Source organism: Hyperolius riggenbachi, chromosome 9 (assembly GCF_040937935.1).
Source record: "Hyperolius riggenbachi isolate aHypRig1 chromosome 9, aHypRig1.pri, whole genome shotgun sequence".
NCBI classification, from domain to species: Eukaryota; Metazoa; Chordata; class Amphibia; order Anura; family Hyperoliidae; genus Hyperolius; species Hyperolius riggenbachi.
In genome coordinates, this window is record NC_090654.1 from 59,885,356 (window position 1) to 59,913,001 (window position 27,646).

At 46.2% G+C, this 27,646-nt stretch overlaps 1 protein-coding gene across 1 annotated transcript; it reads right to left on the minus strand.

Annotated features, from left to right (window-relative positions):
- Window positions 1–157: 157 nt before the first annotated feature.
- On the minus strand, window positions 158–27,646 carry LOC137533431 (uncharacterized). Its single transcript, XM_068254823.1, has 5 exons — window positions 27,499–27,646; window positions 25,247–25,606; window positions 16,913–16,963; window positions 3,271–3,630; window positions 158–348 (listed from the first exon to the last, which is right to left on the minus strand). Exons 1-5 carry the CDS (start codon window positions 27,644–27,646, stop codon window positions 215–217), a joined length of 1,053 nt encoding a protein of 350 aa, XP_068110924.1. The 3' UTR covers window positions 158–214.

Below are 27,646 nucleotides of genomic sequence, written 5' to 3' on the forward strand. Positions count from 1 at the left end.
TCAAGCGCCGCAGGTCGTCAGCTCCCCCGGAAATTGGTCCAGCACCTGCATAGCACCCCCTAAAAAAATTTCCTGGAGCCGCCACTGTGTCCTTGCCATTTACAATGCAATAAGTATCTGATATAATGTAGCCATAATGGCGCATAAAAATGTCACAGGCCAGTAACCACCCCACTATGGAGATGTAATGCCACCAATCACCCCATTATAATTGTCACATGGTTCCTTTAGGTTGCAGCTTGGGGCAACCATATCTGGTGCACAGGTAAACAATGAGTCCAGTCAGAAGGATTAGAGCAAAGCCCATCACTTTCAGCAGGATAAACCTCTTGTAAATGTAGGAAACATCTGGGGGGAAAAATGAAAGATTGTTATTGTCTGTGCTACATAAAAAAATCTACAAAAATTTTCCTTTAAATCTCTGTTCGCTGAAAGTTTCAGCCTTATAAGGGGAAATGAGCTGACAGCTGCATCAATAAGCCGTGTGTCTGCACTTCTTGTCTATACCCCAAGCTTCCCCATCAGAGACATAGCAATAGGCAGGACAGTTTCTAGGCTAAAATGCACCCAGGGCGAGGGTGGGAAAATTGTGCCCCCCGCGGAGCCAGGTATACGTGCCCGCAGTATAGGTTAGCCGGGTCTAGTTGCACTCAGTATAGGTAGCCATGTATGGGTCACCGCAGTATAGGTAGCCAGGCATAGGTGCCCCAGTATAGTTAGCTGCCAATAGGTCCCCCCAGTATAGGTGTCCAGCCATAGGTGCCCCAGTATAATTGTCCCCAGTATAGGTTAGCCAGGTATGTGCCTCCAGTATAAGTAGCCAGTATAGTTGCCTCCAGTATAGGTTAGATAGGCAGGTGCCCCCAGTATAGGTTAGATAGGTAGGTGCCCACGGTATAGGCTAGATAGGTAGAAGCCCCAGGTACAGGTTAGATAGGTAGGTGCCTCCAGTATAAGTTGGATAGGTAGGTGACCCCAGTACAGGTTAGATAGGTAGGTGCCCCCAGTATAGGTTAGATAGGTAGGTGCCCCCAGTATAGGTTAGATAGGTAGCTGCCCCTAGTGTAGGTTACATAGGTAGGTGCCCCAGGTATAGGCTAGATAGGTAGGTGCCCCCAGTATAGGCTAGATGGGTAGGTGCCCCCAGTATAGGTTAGATGGGTAGCTGCACCCAGTGTAGGCTAGATAGGTAGGTGCCCCCAGTACAGGTTAGTTAGGTATATGCCTCCAGTATAGATTAGATAGGTATATGTCCCCAGTGGCGTAGCTAAGGAGCTGTGGGCCCCGATGCAAGTTTTACAATGGGCCCCCCATGCACTCTATACATAGCAATTGAAACGGCGCACTAAAAGCTGCCAATGGCAACTACAATGTCAGAGGTGCAAGAAGGGGATGGGGAATAGTTTGTTAATGATTACCACTATTCAAAGTATATATATAAATGATTATTATGAGCACAGGACCAATATAGAGCTAATACTGTAGTTGAGGGAGGGCCATTCGGGGCCCCTCTGGCCCAAGGGCCCCGATGCGGTCGCTACCGCTGCACCCCCTATTGCTACGCCCCTGTATGTCCCCCAACATAGGTTAGATAGGTATATGCCCCCAGTATAGGTTAGATAGGTATATGTCCTCAGTATAGGTTAGATAGGCAAATGTCCCCCAGCATAGATTAGATAGGTATATGCCCCCAGTATAAGTTAGATAGGTATATGCCCCCAGTATAGGTTAGATAGGTATATGTCCTCAGTATAGGTTAGAAAGATATATGCCCTCCGTATAGGTTAGATAGGTATATGCCCCCAGTATAGATTAGATAGGTATATGTCCCAGTATAGGTTAGATAGGTATATGCTCTCCGTATAGGTTAGTTTGGTATATGCCCCTGTATAGATTAGATAGGTATATGCCCCAGTATAGATTAGATAGGTATATGCCCTAGTATAGGTTAGATAGGTATATGCCCCCAGTATACATTAGATAGGTATATGCCCCCAGTACAAGCTAGATAGGTGTATGCCCCAGTACAGGTTCGATAAGTAGCTGCCCTCAGTATAGATTAGATAGGAAGCTGCCCCCAGTATACATTAGATAGGAAGCTGCCCCCAGTATACAGTAGATAGGAAGCTGCCCTCCCATAATGGAGCGGGGAGTCAGCCGCGGGGAGGGCGACCCGACCTCTCTCTCCCTTCCTCTCCCGGGCCGTCCTCCATGCTCTCCTCTCCGCTGCAGACTGCAGAGTGAGCGTAGGGAAGCGCTGTATAGAGCAGCAACTCGCCTTCCTGCTTTCCAATTGCCGCTCACTAGCCGCTGGTCTCCTGCTCTGCCTCTGCATACAGGCCCGGATTTACTTCACTGGAGCCTATAGGAAGTGATATAGCTGGGGCCCCGATGCAAGTTTTACATTGGGGCCCCCTAAGCATTCTACACATAACGATTAATACAGCGCACCAAAACCTGCCAATGGCAACTACAGTGTCAGACTCAGCGGTGCAAGAAGGGGATGGGGAACAGTTTGTTAATGAGTACCACTATTCAAAGTATCTATAGAAGTGATTGTTATGAGCACAGGACCAATAGAGAGCTAATACTGCAGTTGAGGGAGGGCCCCTCAGGGGGCCCCTCTCGCCCAAGGGCCCCGACGTGGTTGCAACCTCTGCACCCCCTATTGCTACACCCCTGCCTATAGACACAAATGTCCTGGCACCTTAGGTATCGCCCTCCATAAGCCTACAAATCCCCACCCAACCGCACCGCAAGTGTGCTGGCTGGCCCAGCTGTGACTTCTCCCTTACTTCCCTTGCCCATCATAGGTAGCTACAGGTGCCCCTTAGTATTAGGTTATTAGGTAGCTAGTGGTACCCTCAGTATTAAGTTGCTAGAGGTGTCTCCTCACAGAAGGGAGATCTCGTCAGTGAGTGGAATGTTGGGACCCGGGTGAGTAACCTCTTATTTACGCTTTGCTTGTGACTCTGCATAGGGAGGGAGGGAGGCACTGGGGAGGGGAGTGAGCTGCCTTTCCATCATCAGCAACCCCTGGGAACGTGTCTACAGTGCCTTATGATAAATCCGGCCTTGGCACACAATTTAATTCCCCTCAGCTGCCTCTAAACAATGCCAAATGTCTGGTGCCTTAGGCCATGGTCTATGTGGCCTTGTCTAAAACCCGGCCCTGCTTTGAAACCCTAGAGCAATTCAGCTGGTAGAAACAAGACCATAAAGCTGAGGAATTCCCAGCAGTATACTCCATGCTGTACAATCACCTCTCACCTGCTGTCACATTGAGGAATGTCCCGTTCCCGTCTCCGGATACTTGTCTTCTGCCCTGGAAGGTCACCTCACAGTAATACAGCCCTGTGTCTACTGGATCCACATTGTGCAGGGTAATGGCGGCTGATCGCCCTTCAATGAACTGACTCACATCTGCTCTGGAGATCCTTCCAGTAAAGTCAGGATTATTATCAGACACCTCTGGCCCAATCCTCACTAAGTGTCTGTACCATTTGTAGTTTCCAGCTATAACATTCTCCCTTCTGCTGATGCTGTAGTTACATGGTAAGGTGATGGATCTGCCCTCTGTACCGTATATTACCGGAGGCTGGGAGACCTGGATTGTCTGTGATAGAAATCCTGACAAAGACAGGAAATAGTCACCATCACAGGAAGACAGAGGAAGATAATGCTCTACAGTCTACACAACTTCATTATTATCTACTGATAAGACACCAGACATTCACAATGCAAGATTCCTCTGTGTTCAGTGGAAACTCATTCACATTCAACACAGGCCCTTCACAATGTACTCTGCAAACCATACACCTTGTATAGTGACTAGTGATGACGTAAGTAGGTAATTAAACTTACGCAAATTTTTTCGTAAATTTTTGCACTTATTTCTATACGTAATTACAATTTGTAAATTCATTTGATTTTGTATAATCATTAGTAATTTCATAAATTTTCTCATAATTTTCATGTAATTTCATGTGCAGTGAATAGCACAGCCCGCATACATGCTATTGACACAAAAATTGCTACATATATTAAGAAGAATAGTGGGTACAAGTAATAATACATTTTTCAAAAAGACCTTGTAGTCTTTGAGAAAATTGATTTTAAAAATGCAAAGAAAAAATGTTTTTTAAACATTACATTACAAAAATTACAGTTTAAAAAACGTTTCTTTTCCATATTTAAAATCAATTTTCTCAAAAACTACAAAGTCTTTTTGAAAGAATTTTTTTTTGCCTTGTTCCCAGTATTCCCCTTAACATACGTAACAATTCTGGTGATGATAGCATTGTATGGGGGCTTCACTATTAACCTCCAAATTCAGCACACAATTGCTAAAAATGTCACGTAATTACCCGAAATTATGGATGGATTATGTTTACATGTGAAATGAATTACAATTTTTCCCGAAATTTCGCATTACACTTTTGCATCTAATCACGCATTACAGTGCGAAATTACAATTTAGCAAAATGTGTGCTTGTCACTTATAGAGACTCGTTATGTATAGGACAGACCCCACCATGTCCAATACAGATCAGACTTCTCTATTATGTACAAAACAGACCCTCATCATGTTCTGTGCTGCGTACGCTTATGTACGCTGCCGCAGAGCTCGGCGCAGGGTGAGGCAAATGATGGCTCACGTTGCTGCTGCTCAAATCCCCGGCGGTGTAAAGTACTATTCCTCCTCCAAGTGGTCTCAACTCGGAGGGAGATGTAAACCCCAAATTACTCTTACGCGCCCAGCACCAGGGCCAGATTTCTGGAAAGGCCAGAAAGGCCACGGCCTAGGGAGATAAAATTAGTTAAGATAAGAAGGGCGGCATGACTTGGAGAGAGAAGAGGTCATATGTCAAAGTAAATCATCTCTTCTGGTCACGCAGCGCAGCCAACCAGCGCCCTGCTCTGCACTAATAGCTTAATTCCTGATGTGTTAAAACAATCAGGCGCTTGGTGACAGCAGGCCTAGAGCACTGGAAAGTACAAATCCGGCCCTGCCCAGCACACTATAACATTAGTGCTTTGGCGGCGTCTAGTTTCGGCGCTGAGTGCCATACGCTGAAACCACCTGCTTCTTCTGTGCAGCCCATCTACTATCTACAGCAATGTACAGTTCAGACCACTTATCTCCACCAGATCCCACCCAACACTATGTACAGTGCAGACCATTTACTATGTATTGTGCAGATCCCTCCCTCTTTCAACAAGTGCAGATAGAGAACCTGCACTGTGTATAATACAGACTATCCTTCTCCTCTATATTCAGCTCAGATCCCACCAGTTACAGTACAAAACTCACCTGTATACAGGACAGACAAACCCCCCTCCACAGTCTTCCTCATTATATTCAATGCCAACCACCTAACATGTTCCATGCAAGCTGTAAGATGTGTGCAATAATCACGCACGCACGCACTCACGCACGCACGCACGCACGCACGCACGCACACACACACACACTTCATGTACAGAGCAGAGAGCATCCATCATTATCATCTCACCTGGCATCACCCACAGTATCAGCAGCAGCACTGTCACACCGCCCATCATTGCTCTGTACTGTGCACACTGACTACACTGTGGTGTGCTCTGCTCAGGAAGTGATCAGTGCAGAGGAACAGAAAGCTCAAAATATGACTGGTCTGCCCTGAGAAAGAGAAATTTCTTCTGCACAGTATCAAAGTATCAAAGCAATAATGCTGTTATTATTATTATTCTATATTATGTCTAAAATGCTTACTTTTAGCAATATCAAAATGCACACCTCACAACTTTTTGAAATAAGAGTGACAATTTAAGACATGTCACACCTCTAACCATAGTAATTTTCATGAAGGAGTCCGCACACAGACCGTAGAAGCAATAAACGTGAAGTATTTATTCTCCCATCACATACATGTGCAGACACGGTCTGACCTGCTTAGGTCGACGCACGTTTCGGGGCCGCACAGGGTCCCTTTTGTCAAGACAGATAGCAGATAAGACATACACCTTGTCATTCCAGTATGCAACAATATATACCCCTAACACTCCTGAGACAGCCCACAGGTGGTTCCATTAATCACATAACTGTTACAATTCAAATAGCTGTTACAATTCAAATATGCCTGTTACAATTCAAATGTATTTTCTGAGTATCAATAGGTTTACCAACCTGTCCATCAATCCTGCTCAACTCTGATGTACTGCATGTCCCAGCCGGGTGTCATAGCCGTGTATACATACTTTACTTCCTGTTTAGCAGGTGTGAAGAAACGCGGAAGAGCCGCCGCTATAAGTCAGCAGGAGGCGGCTCTTTCCGCGCATGGCATGGCGGAACGCGGAAAAACCGCCGCGTCAGACGCGGCGGTTAGCACGCATGGGCCTGTTGCGAACGTTCTGACCCAGCGCGGGGAGGCCGCCACCGGTGGTGATGGCGGTGCGACCAACCCCGCACACGGGTCAGCGAGCACATTGCAAGACAGTACTGATGTGGCTGGGACTAATAGTCCACCAAGGTTCAGAATGACGCACGTGCGCGCAGAGAGACAGAACTTATATGGCAGTCAGAAAAGGGTCAGCTGACCAGGCTGGTCAGCTGACAATTCTGTGTCCTCTCATTGGTCCAGCACTTAGGGAGGTGCTGGAGAGTGTCTGTGTATATATACTGCTGACTGTTCAGTTGCTGGTTGTCTGGCATTGCTATCACAACGTGGTAGCACTCAGACCTGAGTCAGATCCTAAAGTGTGCCGGGACCAGCTGGAGCTGTAATCCTACACTTAGGCCTGGTGCACACCAAAACCCGCTAGCAGATCCGCAAAATGCTAGCAGATTTTGAAACGCTTTTTTTTAATTTTTCTATGGCGTTTTGCTAGCGTTTTGCGGATTGCTGCAGCGGATTTCAGTATAGTAGATTTCATATATTGTTACAGTAAAGCTGTTACTGAACAGCTTCTGTAACAAAAACGCCGGCAAAACCGCTCTGAACAGGCGTTTTTCAGAGCGGTTTGCGTTTTTCCTATACTTAACATTGAGGCAGAAACGCACCCGCAATCCAAAAAATGCCTCACCCCGGCATTTTTCGTTTCTGCAAAACGCCTCCTGCTCTGGTGTGCACCACCCCATTGAGATACATTGACCAAGCGGATCCGCAGCCGCAAGCGGCTGCAGAAACGCAGAAAAAAACGCTCGGTGTGCACCAGCCCTTAGCTAGATTCTGTTGATAGTCTAAAGTACTAGTTTGATTGTGATTATCTGTTATGACCTTTTGCTTGCCTGACCATTCTCCTGAACTCTGATCCTGTACCTTGCCATTTTGATATTCTGTTGCCGTACCCCAGCTCGCCCTAAGACTCCGCTTCTGCCTCCTGATTCTGTACCTCGATATTTCTGATACCCTGTTGCCGAACCCTGCTTGTTTATTAGACCCCGCACCTGCCTTCTGAATCTGTACTGTATCTGTCTGTGTGGTAACGACCTGGCTTGTCCGACCTCGAGAACCGACCTTACGGTTAGAGGCGGTTCCCAGCTCTGTTAGTGACTCCTCCTTTCTGGTGTCACTCTCGTTCTGTCCTTCCTCCTCCTAGCCTGACTCCTCCCCCGGGAGAGTCCAGGTCCTCGGAAGGAACTAGCATTTCTGCGGTACTCCTTACTGCACTATACTTGCTCCTGTGGCTCAGTCCTCAAAGTATTACTGTTACACCAAACACTCACTTGTTATCTCACGTGCTCAGAGGTTAGTAGATATATCTGATTATCGGTGATACTGCAGATCATCAATAATCGGGTATATTCTGTATTCTCGGTGATACTGCAGTTCACCGGTAATCAGACCCTCTCTGTGTTACACCGATCGTTACAGCAGGAAGTAAAGTGTGTATCAGGAGGCTGCGGCTCCCTCTCCATCATGGCACCCCCCCCTTTCCCCAGGGCTCAGGGCAGTCTCACGGGCCACATGGCCCTAGAAACAGGCCTGGCAATAGGGCAATTGTGGCTGCACCAGGGACCTTGGGCCAGAGGGGCCCTCCCTCACCCACAGTATTAGCTCTCTATTGGTTCTGTGCTGGTAATAATAATCACTTCTGTAGATGCTTTGAATAGTAGTAAACATTAAGATACTCTTGCCCATCATCTGCTTGCACCTCTGACACTGTGGTTGTCCATGGCGGTAACAGTAAAAAAGGGCGCAGGAGGCTAGTGGACAAATCGGGCGCCGCCATTCACTCCCATAATAAATATCGTTTAATGGGCGCCCGATAGGAAAAAAGGGCGCCGGAGAAAAATAACGTTTTAAAAGCGGCGCCCGGAGACTTAATGTTTTATTACTGCTTCTCATGATTACACATTATTTAATGATTTATAAATTTTTTTATATTATTTTTAAACGAAAAACAGTACAATATTTTTTTTACATTATTTTTAAACGAAAAAACCGCACAATATGTTTTTGAAACGTTATTAATGCTTATCCCAGGGAGGTCTTAGGTTTAGGCACCACCAGGGGGGTCTTAGGTTTAGGCACCATCAGGGGGGTCTTAGGTTTAGGCACCACCAGGGGGGTCTTAGGTTTAGGCACCACCAGGGGGGTCTTAGGTTTAGGCACCACCAGGGGGTCTTAGGTTTAGGCACCACCAGGGGGGTCTTAGGTTTAGGCACCACCAGGGGGGTCTTAGGTTTAGGCACCACCAGGGGGGTCTTAGGTTTAGGCACCACCAGGGGGGTCTTAGGTTTAGGCACCACCAGGGGGTCTTAGGTTTAGGCACCACCAGGGGGGTCTTAGGTTTAGGCACCACCAGGGGGGTCTTAGGTTTAGGCACCACCAGGGGGGTCTTAGGTTTAGGCACCACCAGGGGGGTCTTAGGTTTAGGCACCACCAGGGGGGTCTAGGGGTTAGGGGTAGGTACAGGGAGGGTTACTTACTAATTTTTTTTTAAACGTTATTATACGTTTCACTTTTTAAACGGAAGATTAACGTTTTCACAATTGCCGATTTCATGAACATTATTTAATGATTTATAACTTTATAAAACATTATTTTTAAACGAAATATAGTACATTATATTTTTAAACGTTATCCATGTTTATCGTTTAAAACCCCGCGCCCTTTTTTCCCAGCGCCCCTTTTTAACGTACACGTCCATGGCATGTTTTGGTGCACCGTATCAATAGTTATTTTTAAAGAGGTGTTTTTTTTTGGGGGGGGGGTTGGGGGAGGGGAAGCAAAGCAAAGCTTTTGCTCCTTAGCTACACCACTGCTCCCCTCTTAGGCTACTTTCACAGTGACCAGCTGCGTTGGACAATAGAATTGCATAGCAAACAAGATGCAACTATATTGCAGTGGTACATTCACTACACCGATCGCCAATGCTAAAAAGTCCTATTTTCTCTTGACACACAGTATACATAAACATTGAGGCTAAGTTCACAGTGGGACGTTAAAGTCGCACGTTAAAACAGCATTTAATGCAGAATAACTCACTGCAATGAAAAATCAATGCCCCATTCACAATGCACACGTTGCGTTGGTGTCTAACGCTGCACGTTAAGTAAAAGTACTGCATGCAGTGCGTTATACACATTATTAGCTGCGTTGGACTGTTTGCACATGCTCAGTAATGACTTGGAAGCATACTTTTCATTGTCTGTATTTTTTACTGTATCTGCGGTAACGCTGCGTTGCCACTTTTTGGGCGCGTTGCATTGTAAGTTTGCGGTGCGACTTTAACGTGGCATCAAAACGCAACGTCCCACTGTGAATCTAGCCAGAGTGTGGTGCTTCTCTGGAAAATCTCTCTCCTTGCAAGTCCCAATCCTGCTATCTTGTGCTTTCAGTTTACACAGCGTATTAGCAGTGTGATGTGGTCGGAATCCATTGAAATAACTTCAGATATGCTGTGTGCTACCGGACGACCAGCATGTTTACAGTTGCAGTAGATCATATGTTTTATGTACTGTATGCTTAACTGTATGTCAAGTAATACAATTGCATCTGCACCGGTGGAATATCTATGACGTGCTGTGATCACCCCTGGAGTCACAGGGACCTTGCATATCAGTTGAAAGGATCCGCACCGTCTAAAAAATGTAGACATTTATTTAAAGAGAACCCGAGGTGGCCTTGTATTACGTAAGTGGGGCACAGAGGCTGGTTGGGCACACTAACACCAGCCTCTGTTGCCCCATCGTGTGTGTCAAAGACCCCCCTGCTCGCCGCTAAACTCCCCGCAGTGCTGGCGACACGCAGCGCGTCGCCAGCACAATGTTTACTCTATCGCTGTCTGTCAGCGCCGCTCCCACGCCTCCTCCGCATCGCCGCTACCCGCCCTCGTCCCTTCCCTCCAATCAGCGGGAGGGAAGGGACGAGGGCGGGTAGCGGCGATGCGGAGGAGGCGGCGGAGCGGCGCTGACAGACAGCGCTACAGTAAACATTGTGCTGGCGACACGCTGCGTGTCGCCAGCTCTGCGGGGGTATAGCGGCGAGCAGGGGGGTCTTTGACACACACGATGGGGCAACAGAGGCTGGTGTTAGTGTGCCCAACCAGCCTCTGTGCCCCACTTACGTAATACAAGGCCACCTCGGGTTCTCTTTAAAGCTCTTTAAAACATCATAGGCAAAATTTGAATGCGTTTCGGATCACCATTGACGCATAGCGTTTCGGATACAATCCTTCCTCAGAATGGTTCCAGTACACACTGACATATTCACTCAAACCATGCCCATTAAATACACAGGTAGAGGACCTGATAGAAAACTTACAACATGTCATGACAATTTGCATACATGCATATTCATAATAGCTTTGTCCAATGAAAAACACCCTACCGTTTACAAATGTAGCAGAGACTCACTTCAGGCCGATCTGACTCAGAGGGATCGCCCAAAAAGGTTTTGTGCACCAGAGGCACCTCCTCATGCGCTCAAAGATATGTAAAACACATCTAAAGAAACGCTACAGTCCTCATGCCACAGATGCCAAACAGCGGTGTCGGCTGATCCCAAGCTCTGCCGACCAATCACCGCATTACCTTTGTATTGGGACAGTCCCCCCGTCCCTCAGCCTATCCATAAGTCCCCCGTATCCACTCAGCCTATCAGCATATCGCCGCCAACGTCCGCTTCATAAGCATACAGCCAGCAGCCAATCTTAAAGACGCCTACAGCGTCCGCTAGAGAGACTGTTCAGCCTGTGGCCAATCAGCGTGGCGCCTACTGCGTCCGCCTCTGAAGTTACGCATGGTTGTACGCATGCACGCATGTGCAGCGGTCAACCAATCAAAACGGTGCCTACAACGTCCGCAACAAAAAAATTACGCAACCCAACACGCATGGTCCTCCGCCCATACAAGACAGCGGTAAACCAGCGGTTACTCAATGTAAGCGGTGCCTACAACGTATGCCACAGAGAACTACGCATAACGCCACAATGCGTTCAGACTGGCCTCAATCAGAAACCAGTCTACACCATCCGCATATAGCATAGGTCTAACACAAGTCAATCCGAAGTGGACTGACTATACTAAAAAATGAAAATAGATAGCTATACTATACAAAATAGATAGCCATACTATATTAAGTATGCACCACACTGATGGCCACTCACGATAAGATGAAAAGATCAGGAAATCTAACTCGATTGCCCCCTACACAAGACTCCACCTGCTGGACAAAAAAACAACATATTAGCAAAAAAGTGTCCCCCATACTATTCCCGAAGTGTAATGATTATTGTAAAACATGGGAACAGATTTGGAACAAAGCAGCGTTTGACGCTATCCTTGTGACGGTTCAGAGGATCATGAAAGAGCTCCCATTACTTGATGAGCAGATTAAGAACCTCAAAGTCGGCTTGGCAGAAATGCTGGAAAAAAACGAATTTGATAAATATAATCAGGATCTAGAGCTAAAAATGAAGGAGTATGAGGCTGGATTAGAGGATGCAAAACGCAATAAATTTCACCGCGATGAACAGGACTACCAGACGGGTTACGTCTATCGGTGGCAAAGAGGTGGGGTTCACGTCCCTTTTAGACGGAACAAACCTAACAAACCAAGGAAATTTAAGAGGCATCCCAAACCTCGGGCTCCAGGAGATCCTACAGATCAATCTTCATCAGATTTTTTACAATCAACGGACGACCAATCACTCAACTCCGACAGTGTAAGCGGAGGGGAAAAAAAGAGGTTTCAAAAACAAAAACAAAGGGAAACCGAGAGGAGGCTCCTCAATGGAATTGAGAAATCGAAAGTGATTCCAGTATATTTGGTAGTCAACATCTCTGACCACAGGCTTACGGAAGTGGAACACCGAGTTCTGAATTATGGATTATCATTTTGTCCATCTAATTTTCCAGATTTTTTCCAATTAGATATCGAGTTACAGAGATTTTTCAGAACTGTCAAACTAAAAAATTTTTTTGCAATTGGTCCGACTTTTATAACATCTAATAATGACCAAACTGATGCCATTAACTTGAGGGATTGGGGTTTGAGGATTAGGAGTACGTTCCAACCCGGAAGCCATGTGGTAATCGATAGATTTATCTCTCAAGTTAGAGCAGGTATTGACAAGCTGCAGGCTGATTATGAGGCTAAGAAACTGACTCATATTGTCAATAATGTAACTAAGGAAGAAAGAATAGCAATTAAACAGCTAAAGAAGAATTCGGCAATAACTATCCGTATGGCGGACAAAGGTGGAGCAGTGGTGATACAAAATACTACCTCATATAAGGAAGAGATCTTGTCCCAACTGAGTGATGAGGATGTCTATCTTAAGGTTACGACTGATCCCACTAATGAAATCAAGAATAAGATTGGACAGTTACTTAATCAGGCAGAAGAAAAGATGCTGATCGATGGAGAATTAAAGAGATTTTTGATGAAGGAACATCCAAGGATTCCAATCATATACACATTACCTAAAATTCACAAAGGACTTCAAAGCCCCCCCGGACGCCCTATAGTGTCGGGGGTGGATTCAATTTTTTCCAACATTGCCATTTTTTTGGACAAGATCCTTAATCCCATAGTACTTACTCTGGACTCTTATTTAAGGGACACACAACAGTTTTTGCAGTCTATCTCCAGTATACAGGGCCTTGATCAGGATGTTTTACTAGTAACAATGGATGTTAACAGTTTATACACCTCCATACCCCATGAAGCGGGTATGGAGGCTGTTGAACATTATTTATTGATCAGTACTGATTTTGATAGAGAACAGAGATCTTTTTTGCTATCATTATTAGATCTTTTGCTGAGGAATAACTACTTCCTGTTTGGGGATTCTTTTTATGTGCAGCAGAGAGGTACGGCGATGGGCTCGAACTTGGCCCCGTCCTACGCTAATTTGTTTATGGGTTTGTACAGTGGCGTAGCTAAGGAGCTGTGGGCCCCGATGCAAGGTTTACAATGGGGCCCCCAAGCACTCTATACATAACAATGGATACGGCGCACCAAAACCTGCCAATGGCAACTACAGTGTCAGAGGTGCAAGAAGGGGATGGGGAACAGTTTGTTAATGATTACCACTATTCAAAGCATCTATAGAAGTTATTATTATGAGCACCGGATCAATAGAGAGCGAATACTGTAGATGAGGGAGGGCCCTTTGGGGCCCCTCTAGCCCAAGGGCCCCGATGCGGTCGCTACCACTGCAACCCCTATTGCTACGCCCCTTGGTTTGTACGAAGATGCATTTGTTTATTCTGATTTTCTTTTTTGCAAACATGCCTTGCTGTGGCGACGCTATATAGATGATATTTTTTGTTTGTGGGCGGGGCCACGTTCGAGCCTTGAAACCTTTAGGGACCATTTGCACGCATCCTGTCCAGCAATAAAGTTGACTATTGAGAGCAGCTGTGACAGGGTTAGTTTCTTAGATACCTGGGTGATCAGACAGGAAGACCATCTTATTACAGATCTCTATATCAAACCAACGGATAAAAACTCAATTCTCCATTTTGCCAGTTTTCATGTTCCCCATGTGAAAATTAATATTCCCAAGGGACAATATAAATTTTTGGCCAGGGGGTATCCAATTACATGTTTGGAAGGTAATACCAGAATGCGAACTGGCAAGAATTGGGGAATTGGACAAAGGAGTACTAAAGGTAGCCATAATGAAAGGGTAACGTGTGTCACCACCTATAATGTTCTTTCAGATGAGATAGCACATATTATTAACAAATCTTGGCCGGTATTAAGAGAGGGACTGCCATATGTTCGTGAATTTCATAATCATCCCCTTATGTCCTATAAGCGTGCACCATCTTTGCGAGATATACTGGTAAAGGGCGATATAGGTCCAGAAAAGAGCCAGGGATCTGTGAGAAATGGGACTTTCCCATGTTTGGGGTGTCACCTCTGCAGTTTTATCTGCAGGGGCGACACCTTTACCCATCCTAGCAGGGGCACTAAATTCAAGATACAAGGTTTTTTTACTTGTGATTCTAGATATGTGGTTTACATGTTGAAGTGCCCCTGCGGGATGGGTTATGTTGGGAAGACCACCCAGGCCTTGCGGGATAGAGTGGCATCCCACAAGTCCAGTATTAGAACAAAAAATAGAGATTTGTCGGTATCTGAGCATTTCGTTACTCACCAACATAGTTTATCGCAGCTAAGGGTGCAGGTTTTGGAAGGAGTTCCAATTCAGAGGAGAGGAGGGGATAGACACAAACAGCTGCTTAAACGTGAAAATTATTGGATTAAAAAACTGGAGACTCTTGAGCCAAAGGGATTGAATAGAGAATATGATGTAAATAATGTATTATGAATGTACAATTAGTTGTGATAATTTTGCTAATATGTTGTTTTTTTGTCCAGCAGGTGGAGTCTTGTGTAGGGGGCAATCGAGTTAGATTTCCTGATCTTTTCATCTTATCGTGAGTGGCCATCAGTGTGGTGCATACTTTATATAGTATGGCTATCAGCAGTTGGCTGATGGTGTAATGGTTAAGGGCTCTGCCTCTGACACAGGAGACCAGGGTTCGAATCTCGGCTCTGCCTGTTCAGTAAGCCAGCACCAATTCAGTAGGAGACCTTTGGCAAGTCTCCCTTACACTGCTGCTGCCAATAGAGCGCGCCCTAGTGGCTGCTGCTCTGCTCTGGCGCTTTGAGTCCGCAAGGAGAAAAGCGCAATATAAATGTTATTTGTCTTGTCTTGTCTATCTATTTTGTATAGTATAGCTATCTATTTTCATTTTTTAGTATAGTCAGTCCACTTCGGATTGACTTGTGTTAGACCTATGCTATATGCGGATGGTGTAGACTGGTTTCTGATTGAGGCCAGTCTGAACGCATTGTGGCGTTATGCGTAGTTCTCTGTGGCATACGTTGTAGGCACCGCTTACATTGAGTAACCGCTGGTTTACCGCTGTCTTGTATGGGCGGAGGACCATGCGTGTTGGGTTGCGTAATTTTTTTGTTGCGGACGTTGTAGGCGCCGTTTTGATTGGTTGACCGCTGCACATGCGTGCATGCGTACAACCATGCGTAACTTCAGAGGCGGACGCAGTAGGCGCCACGCTGATTGGCCACAGGCTGAACAGTCTCTCTAGCGGACGCTGTAGGCGTCTTTAAGATTGGCTGCTGGCTGTATGCTTATGAAGCGGACGTTGGCGGCGATATGCTGATAGGCTGAGTGGATACGGGGGACTTATGGATAGGCTGAGGGACGGGGGGACTGTCCCAATACAAAGGTAATGCGGTGATCGGTCGGCAGAGCTTGGGATCAGCCGACACCGCTGTTTGGCATCTGTGGCATGAGGACTGTAGCGTTTCTTTAGATGTGTTTTACATATCTTTGAGCGCATGAGGAGGTGCCTCTGGTGCACAAAACCTTTTGGGCGATCCCTCTGAGTCAGATCGGCCTGAAGTGAGTCTCTGCTACATCTGCCTGTCCAGGATTACCGCGAACTGCATAGAAGTCCGGTCCGCTTACTGCCATGGATCCCGCGGATCAAGTGTAAACAGCTCCTATGTATAACATAGGAGCCATTCACGTTTACTCTCCGCTTAGCCAATGAGCGGAGAACGGACGAAAAAAAGTCTGTTCTCCCATTGTTGGACTGGGAGGTGGAGAAACAGTGGAAATCCACCTGCTGGCCAAGCAGCAGAAACCCTGTGCTATCACTCCCAACAATTAGTTCTCTTTGAATATGAGGCTCTCTAGCGCCTACTTCCTGTGGCAGAATTAGTTCTCTTTGAATATGAGGCTCTCTAGCGCCTACTTCCTGTGGCAGAAGTAGGAATTGCGTGCAAGTGTATTGAAAAAATAACCTTCCGCACATGCGCACAGCAATGCAAATTTTCTTTTTGAACATCTGCGTCACCATAAATTTACATGACTTCCAGTCTGCCGCACACTGCCGCTCAAGCCCGCCACTAACGTACAGATGCTCTACTATCAAAACTGTACTAAGCAATAGAATGTAATATGTTTTGAGTATTTTCTTGCTTATTTTGAAGTTTAAAGGACCACTACAGCAAAAAAAAAGTAAGCAAAAAATCGGAGAGAACTGACAGGTTTTGGGCTAGTCCATCTTCTCATGGGGTATTCTCAGGGTTTTCTTTGTTTTCAAAAGCATTTCCTGAACGCCAGTTTAACTGCCAAAATGGTAAGATACCAGCCGGCCTCCCTACTCACTTGCACACTATTTTGTCAGTTAAACTTTGCAACTGCCATTCAGGAAATGCTTTTGAAACAAAAGAAAACCCTGAGAATCCCCCATGAGGAGGAAATGTACTAGTCCAAAACCTGTCAGTTCTGTCAGATTGTAACTGCTTACTTTGTTCACTGTAGTGGCTTGTTAAGTTTTTTTTATTGATGAAGTGTGAGAGAAAGTTAGATTGAAAATTAACTGGTGAGTTTTGGTGGTGCAGATCAGTTAATTAATGAAGATGATTTTACTTACTAATATGTCTGGAATCTGGGTCAGGGCAAAGCCAGACCTCACCTCCCAGCCCTGGAAGAGAGCATCAGTAATAATAATAATTATTAATAATAATAAAGCTTATCAAAGAAAACACAGATATATGGGTTATTCACAGCCAGGCAGGAGATAATTTCACTCTTCCAACTGAATAAATATCCTGTGAAACATGGGTGTGGTGTTCATACATCTGGCCTGTAGATGGCACTGTGCTACTTACACTTTTTAGAAGATGATCTGTTTTGCTGTGGGTTTTTGGTTCCTGTTTTATGCATGTTGTAGACACAGAGGAAAGTAATGTTTTTTTAGACACATACAGACATGGAGGGAAGTACTGCTTTATGTAGAGAGCTGCTGACGTTTATAAAAAAAACCCAAAAAACTAGTTCCAGTTATTCTCCATTCATGATTACGGAACACAACAGTGGGGCAGTAGTGTTGCCAGGATCCTGGAAGTTCTGGGTCAACCCTGGGCCAAGAAGCCAGCAGTGTGTGTGGCCATGATGGGGCATAAGCAGAGCCAAATGTGATTCCGAGACAGTGGGTCTAATAATCAAAACAGGATGAAGCCCCTCTCCTTTAATGAAACATAAGGCCCAAGTTACCGTACAGATAGCCTTGTGAGATGTAACACAATAGACAATTTCCACAACATCCACTTCTATATTATAATCAAAGTGTACCAGAGATGCTGCAACAAGCATCTTTTATACTTACCTGGGGCTTCCTCCAGTCCCAAGGTGGCCGTGGCAGTACTAGCTGCGCAGGTGCAGAATGCTTCTGGCATGGGAGGGCATCACAGCCACGCATTCACAATGAACCAGGACTGGCCATGGCCCACAACTGATATATATATGGGGGACACAGCGGTGGAACGGCATGTGGTTGGAGGAAGCCCCAGGTAGATATAACAGATGCTTGTTGCAACATTTCTGGTTTCCTTTTAGCAGCAAATCCGCCACACAGGAATTAGGCAGCATGTCACCCCTGTAGAATTTCTTGTTTCCAGAGTCCTCTACTCATCCCCAGCCACTGATTCGTGGACCAGGGCATTATGGGAAAGCTTGTTGATCTCCCCGGATTTCCCACAAATGCTTTTATTCAGTTCTAATCACACTGACCAAATGCCGTGCTGATTGTGATGAATTTGACTTTAACCCAAACAATAACATTTGTAAATATGGCTCATATGTTGACGTAATAAACACTGGACATGGTCAGTGTGATACAGACAATTCCAGCTTGCATGCAAATCCAATGCAAATTGTATGTAGCTTGGAATTTGGACAGTCAGATGCACTTCTGTCAAAGCCCAGTTCCTAGCTGTAAAGTGGGATTAAACTCCCTAAGCTAAATTTTAGGTACCTACTCTTAGGTACATATAAGAACATTTGAGAGCATTCCCTGGATGTCAAAATGTTTACTTTCATGAGCAGTACAAGTTTGTACTGCTCTGCTTACCAGGATAAGCTCTCTGCATGCAGTGTTCACTCTGCTCCCCCTTCTCCTCTGTTGAATAGACATGTTGCCATGGCAATAGTTACTTCAACAGAGGAGGAGGGAAACAGAGTAAAGGGACCAGTCAGAGAGCTTCTAGCCAGCAACAATTACATTTTCATATTAGCAGAGCAGTATAAACTTGTACTGCTCTCTGCATTGGGTTTTTTTTTGTGATCGTCATCGCTTATGCGCTGGCCACCATACTCTGCTGGCACCTTCTAGCAGTCTATGGGAATCGTCTTTATGCAGTGAGTAATCAGTTGAAATATGCGTGTATTGCAGTAGAAAAATTGCAGACTTGGGAAAGAACACGTGTCTCCATTGGAAAGCACTGCATGCAAATTGCATGTGTTTCTTAACAAGTGTGGCCCCAGCCTTAAAGTAAAGGTTTGTATATTCAGGGAATGCTTTCAAATGTTATTTTATGTACCGTAGACAGAGCTGGGACAAGGTCCTCCAGCACCCGAGGCTGAGACACCAAAGTGCGCCCCTCCATCCCTCCCACCCCAGCCGTCACACACTGATTGCTATTAGACTAAGAGGGCCACAGGGCCCACAACCTCCCCAACACCTTCATATCTAGTTATCTGGCTTGCAGTCACTGCTATGTATCCCCTTTTCTTATTTCTTTCTGCTTCAAACACAATTAGGAATGACAGCTGAATGAATTGTGCGCCCCCTCCTACACTGCGCCCTGAGGCTGGAGCCTCTCCAGCCTATGCCTCGGCCCGGCCCTGACCTTAGAGTGTGTACACTTCCATTTTAGTTTATGGAGTTTAATCCCTAATGCTGGGTACACACGAAGCGTTTTTTCTGTTGATTTCCCGTCCAATCTACTTCCGATTCGATTTTCCAATCGATTTCAGATTTGATCCGGTTATCTTTTCTTATCTATTTCCATTCATTTCTATGAGAAATCGATCAGAAAAATAATCGAAAATAAGATCGGACATGTCAGAAATGATCAATCGAACCATCTATCTAACACAAAATTGTATGGTGTGTACCTAGCATAAGTAAGCAAGTAAGCCGGTATTCTCTGCATCTCATTGACCATCTGTAGCAGAAATTCTGTGACCTGCAGCCATCAGTGTGACTTCAGTGTGACTCTTGTAAGTGCAGAGCGATTCTAGCTGTGGGGTGCTGCACTCTGTGCTGGTTGGTTCCCAGGTTGTTGGAATCATGTCCTTATTTCATAGTTCATGTTTCAGGTTTATTCTGAGTTTTTATCCTGTTTCTTACTCACTTCTCTTTCCAGCTTGTGATATAGTAATTCTCGCTTCCTGTTTCTGGGGGGGCTAATAGGGCCAGTAAGAGTATTTGAAAAAGCAGAGATTTTATAGTGTTTTTTTATTATGGTGTTATGCTGCCTGTACATTTCTATGTTATTGAGTGTTTATTATTCCCTTTTTAATATCCCATCAGTGAGTTGTACTCATCAAATTACTGTTATGTTTGTTTGGAGCCAGTTATATTATATTTTATTGGGGGTGGGGGAAATGGTGTAAGGCGTAGAGATCACCATAGCAGCCATAGCGGCAGACAAGCAGCAAGAAATAGACAATGGCCTCAATTCACTAAGATTATCTCCTGTCTTTAATAACGTTTCTAGAGCTGTCACCATGGTGATAAGGCATGTAGTATTCAGGAAACATTTTACCTCAGGCAAACCTAAAGTTACCTCTTCTGTCTTTAAGTTAACTCTTCAATCCTTAAAATAACTCCAGAGTTAAAGACAGGCTGTTTATTAACTGCGTGTGAAAATAACTACAGAGGAGGTAAATTAACTACTGGGGTAATTAACTACTGGGGTAAATTAACTAACTGGGGCAGTAGTGTTGCCAGGATCCTGGAAGTTCTGGGTCAACCCTGGGCCAAGAAGCCAGCAGTGTGTGTGGCCATGATGGGGCATAAGCAGAGCCTAATGTGATTCCGAGACAGTGGGTCTAATAATCAAAACAGGATGAAGCCCCTCTCCTTTAATGAAACATAAGGCCCAAGTTACCGTACAGATAGCCTTGTGAGATGTAACACAATAGACAATTTCCACAACATCCACTTCTATATTATAATCAAAGTGTACCAGAGATGCTGCAACAAGCATCTTTTATACTTACCTGGGGCTTCCTCCAGTCCCAAGGTGGCCGTGGCAGTACTAGCTGCGCAGGTGCAGAATGCTTCTGGCATGGGAGGGCATCACAGCCACGCATTCACAATGAACCAGGACTGGCCATGGCCCACAACTGATATATATATGGGGGACACAGCGGTGGAACGGCATGTGGTTGGAGGAAGCCCCAGGTAGATATAACAGATGCTTGTTGCAACATTTCTGGTTTCCTTTTAGCAGCAAATCCGCCACACAGGAATTAGGCAGCATGTCACCCCTGTAGAATTTCTTGTTTCCAGAGTCCTCTACTCATCCCCAGCCACTGATTCGTGGACCAGGGCATTATGGGAAAGCTTGTTGATCTCCCCGGATTTCCCACAAATGCTTTTATTCAGTTCTAATCACACTGACCAAATGCCGTGCTGATTGTGATGAATTTGACTTTAACCCAAACAATAACATTTGTAAATATGGCTCATATGTTGACGTAATAAACACTGGACATGGTCAGTGTGATACAGACAATTCCAGCTTGCATGCAAATCCAATGCAAATTGTATGCAGCTTGGAATTTGGACAGTCAGATGCACTTCTGTCAAAGCCCAGTTCCTAGCTGGCCTCAATTCACTAAGATTATCTCCTGTCTTTAATAACGTTTCTAGAGCTGTCACCATGGTGATAAGGCATGTAGTATTCAGGAAACATTTTACCTCAGGCAAACCTAAAGTTACCTCTTCTGTCTTTAAGTTAACTCTTCAATCCTTAAAATAACTCCAGAGTTAAAGACAGGCTGTTAATTAACTGCGTGTGAAAATAAGTACAGAGGAGGTAAATTAACTACAGAGGAGGTAACTTAACTACAGAGGAAGTAACTTAAAGGGATACTGTAGGGGGGTCGGGGGAAAATGAGCTGAACTTACCTGGGGCTTCTAATGGTCCCCCGCAGACATCCTGTGTTGGCGCATCCACTCCCCAATGCTCCGGCCCCGCCTCCGGTTCACTTCTGGAATTTCTGACTTTAAAGTCAGAAAACCACTGCGCCTGCGTTGCCGTGTCCTCGCTCCCGCTGATGTCACCAGGAGTGTACTGCGCAGACACAGACCATACTGGGCCTGCGCTGTGTGCTCTTGATGACATCAGCGGGATCGAGGACACGGCAACGCAGGCGCAGTGGTTTTCTGACTTTAAAGTCAGAAATTCCAGAAGTGAACCGGAGTCGGGGCCGTAGCATCGGTGAGCGGCTGCGCGGGCACAGGATGTCTGCGGGGGACCATTAGAAGCCCCGGGTAAGTTCAGCTCATTTTCCCCTGACCCCCCTACAGTATGCCTTTAAAGTGAACCTTAAGCCAGAAAAAAAAAATGAGTTTTACTCACCTGTGGCTTCTACCAGCCCCCTGAAGCAGTCCTGTGCCCTCGCAGCCACTCACTAATCCTCTGGTCCCCCGCTGCCAGCTAGTTTAGTTTTTGCCGACAGGCATTCCCCACTGTAATTAGCGCTATTGCGGGCCGCAATGCGCACAAAAATACGTGTTGCCGCATATCTATGCGTTCGTAATGCGGCAACGCTTATTTTTGCAATAGCGCTAATTACAGTCGGAATGCGGAAAAGGCTACGCATGGCCAGTCCTGACGGGCCTGTCGGCAAAAACGAAACTACCTGGCAGCGGGGGACCAGAGGATTAGTGAGTGGCTGCGAGGGCACAGGACTGCTGCAGGGGGCTGGTAGAAGCCCCAGGTGAGTAAAACTCATTTTTTTTCTGGATTAAGTGTCCCTTTAAGGAATGAAGAGATAAGATAACTCTCTCACTGTGTGGAGGTTTCTCTTGCCTTATTATCTCCAGCATGATCTTAGTGAATTGAGGCCATAGTGTTGGCAGCCACCCGGGAGCTGAGTCCACCTACCAAAACCCCGCTCTAGCTGCATGAAATATTTCAATTTGTTTTACTCGCAAAACCTCTACCTGTATAAGTCTGCACTCTCTATAAATGTTTGTGGCTGTAAAATGGCTAGTATCAAAAAGGACACCTGAAAGTGAGAAGGATATGGAGGCTGACATATTTATTTCCTTTTCAACAATGCAAACTGCCTGACTGTCCTGCTGAGTCTCTGCAGGTAAGGGTGGTTTCACACCAGAAACCAGCGTTAGGGATCCGGTGCGTCGCGCCAGGTGCACCACATCGCACCGTCAAAAACAGGCCTTCAGGGAACACCGCGCTATTGCGCAGTGTTACCTGTCTGGTCACCAGCCAGGAAGTGATGCGAATAACACCCGCTTGCCATCACTTTCTGCTTCCGGTATGCAGAAGTGCACGGAAGCGCTATTGTTAAAATAGACTTCTGCGCATGCGCGCCACAATATCGCATCTGTCTATGCGTTGCTATAGACTAATATGACTTCCAGGCCGACGCAGATTGCTGCAACTCAACGCAGCAATGTGGCGAAAACGTCACTTCCGTCCTGTTGCGCCGAAACGTCGCAGTATGAAGGTCTCCACAGACTTTCATTGCCCGGCGGTGGAGTGTGGTAAAAATATCACACCCCACCCCCTCGGTGTGAAAGGGCCCTAATACTTTTAGCCATAGACCCTCAACAAGCATGCAGATCAGGTGCCCTGACTGAAGTCTGACTGGATTAGCTGCATGCTTGTTTCAGATGTGGGATTCAGAAACTACTGATGCACGAAAGATGACAGGAAGCCAGGAAACTGCTATTGTTTAAATAAATAAATATAGCAGCCTCCATATCCATCTCACTTCAAGTGTCCTTTAAAGGTCTTGGATAGGACCATATAACTTTGTGACCACAGACCCACCAACTTTGGCAATGTGAATGATGCAGATGTTTGGTTCTAGATGTCTAAATTTAGATCTGCAATGTTCGGAATAAATTTGATGAACAAATATGAACAGTAACATCAGTCATTAACGTTAAACAAGCAGCATTTTTAGTCCCCAGGGCTAACAATGTTGCTTATTACTAAAAAAATTCCATTCTACCTCTTCTTTTTACATTAAAATGTTTGTTAAAGGTATTTATTACACCATTTCTATGGACTGCCGTCTGCAGATAGAGCAGGCAGATAAGGACTGCTGTAATTAGCAGTTGCAATGAGCCAACAAAAGCTTTCATCAGCAGGAGTTTGGGGAGATAGGACACTGTTTTTAAAACAGTTTAGAGAAGTCAACCTTGATTACATTCACACCTTCTCCTGGATAAATAAGGGTAGAGGGGGAAAAGGCAGCTCCTACAGCCATTAGAATCAAGGAAAAGCAGCAGGAGAAAAAGCTGCTTGGATCTCTTTAAGGGCTGGCGCAAACCGGAGCGGTTCTGAAGCGTTTTTTAAAACGCTTGCCTGGGGAAAACTGCTTGGCTAATGAAAGTGAATGGGGTGGTGCACACCAGAGCGGCTCGTTTTTTCCACAAAAACACAAACTCAGGGGCTGCAGCATTTTTTAGATTTCTGAGGCGTTTCTGCCTCAATGTTAAAGTATAGGAACGTGGAAAACAGCTCTGAAAAACGCTACATCAGAGCAGTTTTCCAGGCGTTTTTGTTACATAAGCTGTTCAGTAACAGCTTTTACTGTAACAATATTTGTAATAGGCTACACAAAAACGCTCCAAAAAACGCTAGGCATGTTTAGAAAACGTCTCTAAACATGTCTAGAATCGCTCTGAAATCTGCTTCACAAACCTCTAGCGTTTTGCAGATCTGCTAGAGGTTTTTGGTGTGCACTGGGCCTAAGGGATGCCTGTTTCTGACTAGTAATGGGCGAACAGTGTTCGCCACTGTTCGGGTTTGCCCGGATTTTGGCCTGTTCGGGTTCGGTTCGGCACCCCCCGAACACCTCATGGTGTTCAGGATGGTGCTCGGCCACGCTGCCTGAACCCAAACAGGCCTTCTTTGTTCGGCCGAACACAGCCGTGTCCGGCCGAACATAGCCCCCTATAGGGTCCCAGCATAAAGGGAGAGCATGCCCCGAGCGCAGGGGGGGGGGGGGTCGGAAATGCCCCCCACCCCTCCCCGCTAAGCTCTCCCTTCTGCTGGACCCTATAAAATTAAATCTAAGTCCCCCGAAGGTACCTTGCAGGCTGGCAGGAGGAGGGCAGGAAGCGGGCAGCCGGAGAGCATAGGCGCTAGTACCATCTGGTACTTCCGCCCTCTCTCTGATGCACTTCCTGTTTACTTTTGTAAGTCGCGTCAAGAGACAGCAGGAGTACCGCGATGACGCGTACGAGGGTACGTGTCATCATGTAGATGACGCGTACCCTTGTACGCGTCATCGTGGTACTTCTGCTCTCTCTTGACGTGACTTACAAATGTAAACAGGAAGTGCATCAGAGAGAGGGCGGAAGTATCAGATGGTACTAGCGCCTATGCTCTCCGGCTGCCCGCTTCCTGCCCTCCTCCTGCCAGCCTGCAAGGTACCTTCGGGGGACTTAGATTTAATTTTATAGGGTCCAGCAGAAGGGAGAGCTTAGCGGGGAGGGGTGGGGGGCATTTCCGACCCCCCCCCCATGCTCGGGGCATGCTCTCCCTTTATGCTAGGACCCTATAGGGGCCCCAAAGGGACATGTTCGGGTTGGGTTCGGGGTTCGGCCCGAACATGCCGAATATCGGGGCATGTTCGGCCGAACCCCCCCAAACCTGAACATCTGGATGTTCGCCCATCACTATTTCTGACCTTAACAAAAGAATTGTCTAACCTGTAACATTGAGAAATGTCCCGTTTCCATGTGCAGAGATGTCTCTACCCAGCTGGAAGGTGACCTCACAGTAATACATTCCAGAGTCTCCGAAGCCCACCCTTTGCAGGACAATGGCTGCAGATCGCTCACTGATGAACTGATCGGTATCTGCTCTGAAGACTCTTCCGGAGAACTCTTTATGACCATTGGAGACCTCCAGGCCTGTTTGCACCACGTCTTTGTACCATTTATACGATCCAATAGTAGTAGTGATCTTCTCCCCACTGATGCTGTAGTGACACGGTAAGACAACTGATCCACCTTCTGCGACGTATATCACCGGAATCTGGGAAACGAGGATTGTCTGACATAGAAGTCCTGATACAGACAGATAATAGAATTACTCTCTGAGACTCTTCTACACAAACAAAAATTAAACAGAAAGTGACAATATATGCTTTTTATTTGTGTTGTTTCTTTGTGTTAAGAGAAAACGTTTTATAATGTGCAGTGTATGTAGTGTAGTAACTCAGCTTCATTAAGTGGGACAGCACATATAAGATACCCTCTATTATTATTATTATTATTATTATACAGGGGCGTTTCTAGGTTCCTGGGAGATCCGGGGCACTCCTGAGCACCAATAGGGAAAGAGTGTGCGGTGCGTGTAGCGAAAAATGAGCGTGGCCATGCCGTGTAAAGTGGGCGTGGTCATAGGTGGGGCCAAATGTACATGAACATAGCAGCGATGTAACTTAAATATATTCAATAGGTAGTATTTCACATATATAAGCCCCTCACCTTACTTCTGTCTTGCCTTCGGCTAGCTGGCCTGTGCTCTGACTGACGGTTATGCTGTGCTGGCCTGGCTGGTGGTGATGGTGTGCTGGCCTGGCTGGTGGTGATGCTGTGCCGGCCTGGCTGACAGTGATGCTGTGCCAGCTTGGTTGGCGGTGATGTTGAGCCGGCCTGTCTTTGCTAGGTGACTTGCTGGGGCTTTGCTGGGCTGGGCAATTTGATGGGGGCTTTTCTGGGCTGGGGGCTTTGCTGGGCTGGGGGCTTTACTAGGCTTTGCTTGGCTGTATGCTTTCCTGAGCTGGGACCAGGAGGTTTTGCTAGGCTGGGGGGTTTGCTTTGCTGAGGGCTCTGCTTTGCTGGGCTGGGGCCCTGGAGCTTTGCTTGGCTGTAGATAGGTAGGTGCCTCCAGAATAGGTTAGATAGGTATGTTCCCCCAGTATAGGTTAGATAGGCAGCTTCCCCCCAGTATAGGTTAGATAGGCAGCTTCCCCTAGTATAGGTTAGATAGGCAGCTTCCCCCAGTATAGATTAGATAGGCAGCTTCCCCCAGTGTAGGTTAGAAAGGTAGCTTCCTCCAGTATAGATTAGATAGGCAGCTTCCCCCAGTGTAGGTTAGATAGGTAGCTTCCTCCACTATAGATTAGATAGGCAGCTTCCCCCAGTATAGTTTAGATAGGCAGCTTCCCCCAGTATAGGTTAGATAGGTAGCTTCCTCCACTATAGATTAGATAGGCAGCTTCCCCCAGTATAGATTAGATAGGCAGCTTCCTCCACTATAGATTAGATAGGCAGCTTCCCCCAGTATAGATTAGATAGGCAGCTTCCCCCAGTATAGATTAGATAGGCAGCTTCCCCCAGTATAGATTAGATAGGCAGCTTCCCCCAGTATAGATTAGATAGGCAGCTTCCCCCAGTATAGATTAGATAGGCAGCTTCCCCCAGTGTAGGTTAGATAGGTAGCTTCCTCCAGTATAGATTAGATAGGCAGCTTCCCCAAGTGTAGGTTAGATAGGTAGCTTCCTCCACTATAGATTAGATAGGCAGTTTCCCCCAGTATAGTTTAGATAGGCAGCTTCCCCCAGTATAGATTAGATAGGCAGCTTCCCCCAGTATAGGTTAGATAGGCAGCTTCCCCCAGTATAGGTTAGATAGGCAGCTTCCCCCAGTATAGATTAGCTAGGCAGCTCCCCCCAGTATAGATTAGATAGGCAGCTTCCCCCAGTATAGATTAGATAGGCAGCTTCCCCCAGTATAGATTAGATAGGCAGCTTCCCCCAGTATAGATTAGATAGGTAGCTTCCCCCAGTATAGATTAGATAGGCAGCTTCCCCCAGTATAGATTAGATAGGTAGCTTCCCCCAGTGTAGGTTAGATAGATAGCTTTCCCCAGTGTAGGTTGTATAGGTAGCTTCCCCTAGTGTAGGAGGGGGCACTGGGCGGAGCGGTGGGGGAGCGGGCAGTTAAAAACTCACCTCCGATCACCGCAGGCACAGCTTCCATGTGCTTCCGACTTCCTCCTTCCGCGTCCTTCACATTGGTAACAGTGCCCCCTGTGATGTCATCACAGGGGGCGCTGTAACCAAGGTGTCGGACACTGGGGGTAGGAAGCCAGAAGCACAT